Raw genomic sequence first — 11,082 nt, 5'->3', positions numbered from 1 at the left:
ATATATATATATATATATAATGTCACGATTCTGGAAACCACAATGCAGTGGATGCTTTATTTAAGCTTGTGACCTAGTTAGCATGTGTTAAATGTTACAAAATGCAAAAGTGTTTCACTCACCTGAGCTAATGAAAAGAATACTTAGAAAATGTATTGGGTAATATAGCTGCAAGAGGACAGGTATCCATATCCTCCATCACACAAAACTGTGATTAGTTCATCCATCCAAAGATTTACCGACTGTCCTCATTCGGTGGGGAACTATACCATCACTTCCATTCCCTAATAATTGAAACCTCCTATATGCAGACATTAAGGATTGCCTTTCTTTCTCTTTCACAGCATTGGTCCCATCCAACTTCCTATAAATATCCACAGACTTGGATACAGTAAGGAGGCCATTTCAGTTCTGTGCTATCCTCTACAGACTCTAGTGGTAAGGGGAAGAGCCTGATAAAATGTTCCTCTCCTGACTCCAAAGAGGCTGAGTCTAAAGCTAACACCAGAGGGAAGAGAATTCAATAGTTCATTCTAACATTTTACTTCCCACTGGTACTTTTAGTATGTTAGGTTACATGTTCCAAAGGCAGCACAGAAAAGGCTGGGGCTACCAAAGGAAGGAGGAAGGCTAAGAGGTACTACATGTGCAAGGATAATAGAGGGATATCGTTCAGTACATGTGAACTGTATGCATATGTACTTCTTCATAAATGAAAATAAATGCAAATCACCTCTGCCTTTCCTGGAAGTGGCTGATAAGTTAAGCTAGTAGAGACAGCAGAATACTGTAATTAACTGTAATTATAATACTGTAATTAACTGCAGTTTTACATAACTATGTACTGAGGCTCAGGACAGTGTGAACAATGACTAAGAGAAATGTAAAGTGAATGAAGAAAGCTGTTACATAATTTGTCAGGTTGTTGATCTTTCAGATAAGCTACTTCCTTCATAGAATTCATTTATTATTCTTCAGTGCTTATGATCTCAATATTAGACACTGGAATCTAACATTTAAAGTCCCACCCCTTTAATCTTACCTGTTTAGGTTGCTCTAATATTTGAAGATATGGGCCATCTGCTAAAAACAAAAACAACAAACAGAAACCAAAAGAAACTGTGAGGCTTCTCAAATTTGGTATAAAATGTAAAGCAAGTCAAAAACTGAAATTATGTTTTTATGTAAAAATTTTAAATGAATTTTTGGTTAAAATTCCACAAGGATATAATTTCTCTTCCTTGTTTGAAATATTAAATTAACCCTTATTTTAATAATACTTTTACAAGTTTAGCGAACCACAATAAATAAATGTTTGTTGAATGGTGATGGCACATTTCCTAACCCAATAAAAGGCATACGGCTGGCAAGAATTGATGTCAACAGCCTTCATAATCTTGTCTCCTAACAAAGCATTTTAAAATGACAAATACCAACTAAAAGCAGCAACCACTTCTGGGCACTATGACATTTTCTTTGGCCTTCACATCATTAGACACTGACTTTCATTCCTCAAAGACAGTGGGCTTAATGTGAAATTAAAAGATACTGATCTAGCAACCTGCATATATATGCATGATAGATAATGATTTCGGGCTACCTCTTTTTCCTTACACTAGGTTTTCTGTTTTTTTTTACTTAAAGGGAAAGGACCTTCATTCCTTAACTGGTTAGTTTGTTTCCCCTTTCCTCCCTGACACTCCCAATGTAATTTGGTCTATCAGACATGGTAAAATTTTCATATTAATCCATAACTTTTGATGTTTATATGCAATTTTGAATATTGTGCTGTCATATAAACTATGTTCTAAAACAGCTCAGACATTTTATAAAATACTGAAAATAATTTAATTGAAGATAGGTGTATGCAAATTAATTATTGTATAAACACAAAGAAAACTAGAGGCTTAATCCATACCCTAATGGTATCTGACTTCAAAATTCAAAGGAAAATCAGAATCTCTGATAACATAAGTACAAATTGTTCAATATGAAAAAGTCCTTAAGCTTCCCAGCTGATTTTTATGTCAATAGTATAACCCATAGCTCTGCAATAAATAAAGGGATGTGGTGGTTCTCATTTATTTGAATGTATATTAAGATGTTTAGTGCTAAAAATATTTTAGGAGAATGCTTGTATGTCCATTTTAATCTTTATTTTCTTTCAGAAGAAGCTCAAGACCTCTTATTTTAGATAAATTTGTGAGGAGATAAACCTTCAGGTTGAAATTAAAAATAAACTATAACATAAAAGAGAATTTATTTTTATTTATTTATTTATTTATTTTTTGAGAAAGAGTCTCACTCTGTCGCCCAGGCTGGAGTGCCATGGCACAATCTCGGCTCACTGCAATCTCTGCCTCCGGGTTCAAGCAATTCTCTGCCTCAGCCTCCTGAGTAGCTGGAATTACAGGCGTCCACCACCACACCCAGCTAATTTTTGTATTTTTTTAGTAGAGACAGGGTTTCACCATCTTGGCCAGGCTGGTCTTGAACTCCTGACCTCATGATCCACCTGCCTCGGCCTCCCAAAGTGCTGGGATTACAGGCATGAGCCACCTCGCCCGTCCAGAGAACTTATTTTTATCTTTTCAATATTATGATAAATCAGGATAAGGCTAGAGAACTGGAAAAAACAAGGGTATAATTACTTCCTGTTATTATTCAAGAAATTTACAAGGAAGCCAGTTGAAAAATGACTGCATCTGAAATGAAGCATACACAAGAAAAAAAAGGGGGGAGTCACTGGTCAATGTATTAAATTACCATCTTTTGTCTGTATGAAATTCACCCCTGGACGTTTTAAATTACTTTTAGAAATATAAGCATAATTTAAAAATTCCCCCCAAATAGCTAGAATTTAATTTTGGATAAGGAAATAAAATTGATTAGAAATAGAAATATTTTCACACTAAGATACAGCCTGTATGACAATGTAACACTTACAAAAATATTCCCTGTTATAATGGTGAAAGAACGTATCAAGATAGTCCTCTAAGACAGCAACATTTGGATGTCATGAAAAATAGAGGAGTTGGAAGCAAGTTTACATTAAACTTCAAGTCTCTCACTTTTTAACTCTGCTAAAAACACCCACAAATCTGCCATTATTTTTCCTGTAGGATTTAATTTCCTTTAACTATGGGAAAATTCATGTAAAATAGAGCCATTTTTTCTCTTTCAGGAAACACATTAAAAGTTAAATCAACTAGAAAATTAGATTTGATATGCATATATTTGTTGTTTTAAGGCCAACATTCTTTTGGCCACCTTTCTGTGCCATGAAAGGGACATTCCACTGTGCAGAGAAATTTAACTTTAGACCTAAGATTTATGTCGTATCCCATAGTCTTCAACAAGTACTAGATCTACTAAAGGTTTTAGATTTCAAAAAATCTAGTAGACTAAAATAATCCATTTTACAGTTACAAGTTAATATTGGTTTAGATAATCAACCTCTCTACCTCTTCAAAAATTTGAATACAACATCCTATATATCTTGGACTATAAAAATTGTACTATGATACTGCAATGAAGAGGGAAAAACATATAGATAAAAATGATGGGGTAAGAACTAACAAATTAGATTTTTAGGTGTAATTTGAATAGTTTTTCTAATATTATGGCAAAATAATTTCTACAACACAAAGCTGTGACCACAGAATATTTACTGAGATGGTTATTTTGATAATCTTATTTTCATGCCCATAAATCTGAAGGAAAAAAATTAAGAAAACATCTGCCTCAGGATACTGTTTGGTATTCACAAGACACTAAGAGGAAATGTGTGTATTTCCTGTGGACAGAACCAAGATCTTATATTTTCAATAATACATTAATACTAAGAAAAATACTTTGAACTCTAGAATTAAAAAGTTCACAAGAAACACACACACTACCAACACATTTACTGGTTCACAGGAAGCTGACCTAGAGCTCACATTGGAAAGCACTTCACAAGATCGCAGACATGGCAGCCTAAAAATAATGTTTTGTAGGGGGTAAAGAGAGAAAAACTTCTGAAATACACCTTCACGAGTGAAGGTGAAAGTATAGCAGATCTACTTTTTTCCCTCCCATGAACTCCTAGAAATACTAAAGATACAAACGCAGGAAAAGTTTTCTGATCTAAAGCAAATGAAAAGTAAATACTGTAGTAACCATGATAATTTTAAATGAGGATAATACAAATTGGATAAAATCTCCCAATGAAGACAAGCAAGTCCCTGGTAAATAAAAGAGCTGATGCCCACTTCAGTGAGTACCAAACTCTTTTACACATAACCTCTATAATTCACTCACACTGCTTTTGAATATCTGTTAAGTCCCACTGGTGACAGGTGAAGTGAGGAGAGAAACAGAACATAAAAAGAGCCATTACACCAGGCTTACATACAAATAAATCAATTTTTTTTAAGAAAGAGGCAAAATGAGTTGTTGTTGTTTTTAATTACTCTTATGAAATTAAACAGTTGCTGATGGGGACAATTAAAACAGTCACGTTAGAAGGAAGGATTATGAGTTTTATCCAACTTGTCAGAGTGCAAAGTTTTAAGCATTCATAAAGATGATTTTTCTACTGAGATGATTTTTACAATTTCTGTACACTTTGATTCTCCAGTGACTGGCACACTGGTAGCACACAACAGGCCCTCTTAAATGTTTGAAACAGAAATGAAGAGTGGAGACTGCCTCGTGTGAATCTAGGAGAAAGGACTTAAAAGGAATACAGACATAATAAAGAAAATCCTTATATTGAGTAAAGAAATTCCTTCTGAGTAGTCGTAGCAGATATGAAATGCAGTAAACCATACAAGGGGTAATTGAGATGAAATATTTTTGTGTAAATATATTTCAAGAAAGTATATTAAAAGATTGGTTTTTAGAACAAATCACCATTTCCTTTCTAGGTACACAACTGAATTTCTAGGAGACACTATTAACAAATCCCGCATTTTACTAAGACTGAAAGCAGAACAACAGAGTAACAGGGATGCGTTTTCTTACCTGTTGGCAGTGCCATCTGTGGTTGAAATACTTCTGGATTAAATATTGTATGAGTCAAAGAAGGATCCAAATGAAACATCTGTAAAGAAGAACATTTAAATGTTTCAATCATTTTTTCTACATTATATGAAAAATTTGAAGTTGGGACACCAAAAACTTTATAATAGGAATGAAACTAAAGCCAAAAACAAAAATCTGAAAATATTTTAAATCAGGATTTCAAAAGATCTTCATGAGACCTAGGTAAGTTCTCATGTGTACAAAACTTTATTTAGGGTTGGACAACATTTAAGTAACAAAGGGATTTGAGAAGCATAACTCAGCTATAAAGTCCCCAGAGGCAGGGACCTGGTCTAGCTTGCTTACTGGTATATCTTCAGGGCCAAGCACATGCTTATCACAGAACAGATACTTAAATAGTTGCTGAATGAATGATTTGAAGCTTGTACTCTCTTAGAAGTATAAACAACATGAGTTGAATATAATCCTAGAAATCAGTATTTCATCTATGGTGGTAAACATACCCCTCATCTAGCTATCCAATGTCAAGGCCTGAAAGAATGACAGAGAGTACCTCTGGGACTATTTACAGAATAACAGAAAATATAACTGACAGTACAAGGAGTAGAAAACCAAGCACTGAGCTCACTCATTTCTTTTACCTTCACTTTCCTAGTATAACACAAAATACCTGGAATTTAGTGGATGTGGTAAGCTGAATCATGACCCCCTAAACATCTCTGCATCCTAATCCTCAGAACCTGCGAGTGCTACCTTATATGACAAAAGGAATTTTACATATGTCATTAACATAATGATATTAAGATGAAGAGAGTGTCCTGAATTGCCCAGGTGGGCCTGACGAGAGGGATTCAGGAAATCACACTGAATATTAGGAGGTGTGCCAATGGAAGCAAGAGGCTGGTATGATAAGAGGGTACACAAGGAAAGTAGGCAGCCACTAGAAGCTCAAAAGGCAAAGAGATGAGAGTCTCAAGAAGGAAAGCAGCCCTGCCAACACCTTGATTCTAGACTTCTGAGCTCCTGACTCAGAAGTATAAATTTGTGTTGTTTTAAGCCACAAGTATGTAGTAATTTGTTAGGGCAGCAACAGAGTGAGCATGCAGTATATTTTGAAGACAGTAAATTCTATCTTAATAAATTACTATTCATTACTTATCAAAAAAATTTGTAACCGCTGGTTCATTTCGGATTTTAAAACCATATTTCTAAGCTTGCTATTTCTTTTAGCCTAAAGAAGTTATATGGTTGAAATGTCTGTGGACAGCATGGAAACCAGCCATATTTCACTTTTGATGAGACTAGTTAGTAAGTGTGCTGAACTCGCTTTTCGTTTCTTTTAGTAGCCAGTGTTACAGCTTGTCTCCTGTCCTTAGTAGTAAATAACTGGAAGTTCTGCGGTACCGAAGATTTTAGTACGCCTAGTTAAATTAAGAGTTAAGACAAATGTCATTTAAATAAAGAGTACTTCAGATCCATTTGAGGGATGCAAATTTTCAACTGAGGAAAAAAGAATGCACTTCACTTCAATGCTTGTAAGAGTAAAAACTCACTGATGCTATTCATTGTTTGCTGAAAAGGAAATACAGGAATGAAAAACCATGTTCTGCAAAAATGGGCCTCATTTCATAGAGGATTTTAACAGTCTCAGAGCAAACTGAAAACCTAGCAGGAAAACTCTTTCCTGTGGTGGCTAAATGACTGGTGAGTGGGCAAAAGGGCTCACCTTAGGAGAGAGATATACTCTCCACTTCAGACTAAGAGAGTAGTTGTGTTGTGCTGCAGCTGGCATTGTTTATTAGTTCAGGGTGGACAGCAAATTCCAGACTCCACTAAAACACTAAGGACAAGCAAACTTTACGAAATATAAACCATCAAGCTCAAGCCAAGAAAGAAAAAAACTTCAAGACCTCTTGCCTCAAAAATGGAAATGTCAGAACATGCCCCACCCCTTTTACTGATGATCGCAAAGATGCCCACATAAGAAAAACTTTCAAAATGAATGTTTTCGGCAGGTTTTACTCTTCTGTGGCATAAAGAATCATCTCTTGTTGATAAGATTTCCTGTGTACAGACAGGAAAGGATGGTTTAAAATCAAGCAGAAACAATCCTCATGCTGGTTAGTTCGCCCTTAATTGTTAGAGAGAGCATATTAAAAGCGAAAGGTAAAACAAAGGGTTTTGATAATACAATTAGCCAAATGTCTTTGTTTCAATAAAAGAAAATGTTCCTAGATTTATCCTAAATCACCATTAAAAAAATAAAATTAGAAAGGAGCATCTTAATGCAAAAAGCAATGCATAGTCATTATTTCTGAATCAATCAGACTATTACCCAAAGTAATAAATGCTATATATGTCTATTTTATTTATAGAAATAATACCAGAGCCTTTAAAACGTATTCCACTTCTGGTTTTATTTTTCTGGCTGATTCTTTGCATGTGCAATTTCGGAAATCCACTATTTTAAATGATTGCCACTAAAATTTAAATGTGACCAGGCTATCTTGGCACCTAGTGTTCCTTATCCTTGTCTAGTCTAGCAAACTACATCTTTCAAATCTCAGCTTACGAAGACTTCCTTTGGAAAGTCCTCCGTAACTCTGCTCTTCCTCCAAGGTAGCACCTAGTGATGCTGCTGAACATTTCTATGAAACATGTCTGTTTTCATATGGTGATATATGCTCTAGCAGTATTCCTATTACAAGAGTAGCTTCCTGAAATTAGAGTGTATGTATCACTTATTCTTTTCCCCCTAAGCCAATGTTCTGGCACAAAGTAATGCCTCAATAAATAGCTGATGAATGAACACATCTCCATGTTTGAAATACTTCTTGGAATCATTACATAAAAAATTTAACATTGCCATTATAATTGCTCCAGAGTCTGAAAATTGCTCTCAAATGATTATGTATACACATATACATATATATACACACATATATATACACAAGAAAGAGTGAAAAGAGAAAAGCAAAAATGTTGGTTTTAAGAACCAATGATGAGTTGATGGGTGCAGCACACCAACATGGCACAAGTATACATATGTAATAAACCTGCACGTTGTGCACATGTACCCTAGAACTTAAAGTATAATTTGAAAAAAAAAAAGATAATTTAAGATACCATAAAAAAAAGAACCAATGTAGATTTGTTAGACTATTCCAACATTTCTATTTATTTTTTCCAACATTTTTCAAAATAAAATATAGGAGAAAAGGAAAAAAGGACACTGCTATCCTTTCATAACCACTAATATAATGATAGGAACAGTTTTATGCCTCAAAGCACATTCATCGAATATTTTTGACTCATCCCTGTTAGTGTGGTGCTAGCATTTCTATATTGCAAGTGAGAAAAGTGAGGATTATGGGGACTAAGTGATTCTTCAAGTCTGAGGAGCTGATCTGTAGTAGTCAGTACTTATATAAAGATCTTCAAATTCTGAGTCCAAAGATCTTTTCACTACAACAATCTGTCTCCTTACTAGATCAGTTTTAAATAAATTTTTTTTTTGGTATAAATTGATGGGGTACAAGTGTAATTTTGTTACATGCATAGATTGTATAGTGGTCAAAACAAGGTTTTTAGGGTATCCATCACTCAAATAACATACATTGTACCCATTAAGTAACTTCTTATCATCCACCCCCATCCCACTGCCCTCCCACGCCTCACCTTTCTGAATCTCCATGGTCTGTCATTCCACTCTCTACATCCATGTGTACACACTAAATATGCCAAGGGGCTGTAGTGGGTTAAACTGTGTTCCCTCCCAAAAAGACACCTTTAAGTCCTAATCCCTGGTACCTGTGAATGTGACTTTATTTGGAAATAGGGTCTTCGAAGATATAAGCAAATTAAGATGAACTCATATTGGATAAGGGTGCACCCTAAATCCAATGATGCCTTTATAAGAAAAAAAGAGAAGGAGATTTAGGTTTAGAGACACAGTAGAGACACACAGGGAAGAAGCGCATGTGACGATGGAGGAAGAGATTGGAGCGATACAGCTACAAGCCAAGGATTCCCAGTAACCAACCAGAAGCTAGGGAGAGGCATGGAACAGATTCTTTCTGAGAGCCTCCAGAAGGAACGAACCCTGCCAACACCTTCATTTCACACTTCTAGCCCCCAGAACTGTGAGATAATGTATTCTGTTGTTTTAAGCCATCAGGTTTGTGGTGATCTGTTATGGTAGCTCTAGAAAGCTAATACAATAGCTATCCTGTAGCGTATATAATTTTTATGCAACAGTGTGTACGAAAGCAGGGTGTGTTACTCATATTACATGATATATCCTCTCCAACTTCACATGAAAGGACAGAGAAACTGAAATCTAAAAAAAAAAATACTAATTTTAGAATTTTCCTAGTGCTAACTTACTGTTGTCTTTGTATATTTTAAAATATGAATATATTTAAATAGAATTGCCAGTGAGATTATGACACTTACTTGTTCAGGCCTTCCCAAATATGGATCATCTTCTGCCATTCTGAAGCTGTATATTAAAACAAAACAAAACAAAACTGTAACAACATAATAAACTTTAAAAATTCTATCACCATGGAATTCATGCAGGAATAAACTGTATTATACCAATAAGACCAAATATAATCCTTTTTTGAAGACCGTAGGAGGAGGACGTGATGTAGTTCCTCTTTGGTATCTAAATCTAACAGCAAGGAGATTGCATAATCAAGGAATTACCACTTACGTATGATTCAATACCCTCGTGTTAAGCTCACCACAGTGCCCTGAGTTTGGTACAAATGATCTTTATGCTTTGTATAAAAAAATCATACATACTGTGATTCTTAGAAGCCATTTCTTTTTATCACCCTCTGAACTTGAAGGATTCACAATCTTAGTTCCTTAAGTATATTGTTTTCCAACCCTTCATAAACTTTGTGATGGTCCCAGAACTGTCTCAAAGTTTTCTACAAGGTTGAGAAGCTCAAAAGGGACTGATCAGTACTCTGCATAGCACAAGGGGAGGACTCCTATAGTGTACCAGGCTCTGTCCTCTAGCACAGGGGGTCCCCAGACCCTGGGCCATGGATAAGGCAGGACAATAGGAGGTGAGCAGTAGGCAAGCCAGCCAAGCTGCATCTGTATATACACAGCTGCTCCCCATCACTTGCATTACCGCCTGAGCTCCACCTCCTGTCAGATCAGCAGCAGCATTAGATTCTCATAGGAGCACAAACCCTATTGTGAACTGTGCATGCAAGGGATCTAAGTTGTGTGCTCCTTATGAGAATCTAATGCCTGATGATCACTGTCACTGTCTCCTGACGGGTCAGTCTCCCATCACTCCCAGATGGGATTGTCTAGCTGTGGGAAAACAAGCTCAGGACTCCTACTGATTCTGCATTATGGTGAGCTGTATACTTACTTAATTATATATTACAACGTAATAATAATAGAAATAAAGTGCACAATATATGTAATGTGCTTGAGTCATCACAAAATCATCCCCAGGCCCCAGTCTGTAGAAACACTGTCTTCCACGAAACTGGTCCCTGATGCCAAAAAGGTTGGGGACTGCTGCTCTAGCGTGTTCCACAGAAGCAAGCCATGTTTCTGCCGTCGTCCAGCTGGTACAGAAACTCCATAATATTAAAAGTGCAATAAAAAAGACAAAAATAAAAGCCTTTATTATCAAGGCTATAGGTCTCAGATTTAAATAACTCCAGCTAAACATTAATATACTGCAGGCCCTAGCAATCTTCTATTACCCGGAGGCCCTCTCTGATAAAAAGGAGGAGCCACGTGGTCAGATAAAGATAGTATCTAAAATCACATATCATTTGAGATTTACTTCCTTGAGAAATGTCATTATTATTATTCAAATACAAGTTAATTTTATTTAAATTTATTTAGAACAAATTTTAGATATGTGACATGAAAAATGAGAAAATTAAAGAAAAACAAGGCTGAGGGTAAACATTAATTCCTGGGGGTAATTTTTCTTTTTTTTTTTTCATAAAGTCTATGAAGCAGTCATGGGTACTTAGGACTGAAGATGAGAATGTCAGCTATCCACCAAAA

The 11,082-nt window shown here is 35.6% G+C and overlaps 1 protein-coding gene across 2 annotated transcripts in view; it reads right to left on the bottom strand.

The window, feature by feature from the left end:
• The window catches only part of NFKB1 (nuclear factor of kappa light polypeptide gene enhancer in B-cells 1), a 104,949-nt gene extending 95,417 nt beyond the window's left edge, over positions 1-9,532 (bottom strand). Inside the window, exons 1-3 of one of the 2 annotated variants that reach the window (XM_011992255.1) lie at positions 9,484-9,532; positions 5,008-5,086; positions 1,043-1,083 (exon numbers count right to left, since the gene is read on the bottom strand). In XM_011992255.1, the coding sequence (XP_011847645.1) occupies positions 1,043-1,083; positions 5,008-5,086; positions 9,484-9,522 (159 nt within the window). In that variant the 5' untranslated portion in view covers positions 9,523-9,532. The remainder of the gene's footprint in view (positions 1-1,042; positions 1,084-5,007; positions 5,087-9,483) is intronic. The other variant, XM_011992256.1, reaches the window with a different exon arrangement.
• Positions 9,533-11,082: the final 1,550 nt, after the last annotated feature.

This window comes from Mandrillus leucophaeus, unplaced genomic scaffold (genome assembly GCF_000951045.1).
Source record: "Mandrillus leucophaeus isolate KB7577 unplaced genomic scaffold, Mleu.le_1.0 Scaffold409, whole genome shotgun sequence".
Taxonomy (NCBI): domain Eukaryota; kingdom Metazoa; phylum Chordata; class Mammalia; order Primates; family Cercopithecidae; genus Mandrillus; species Mandrillus leucophaeus.
Note: the sequence above shows the minus strand (reverse complement) of the source record. Positions and strands in the feature narration are given on the sequence as shown.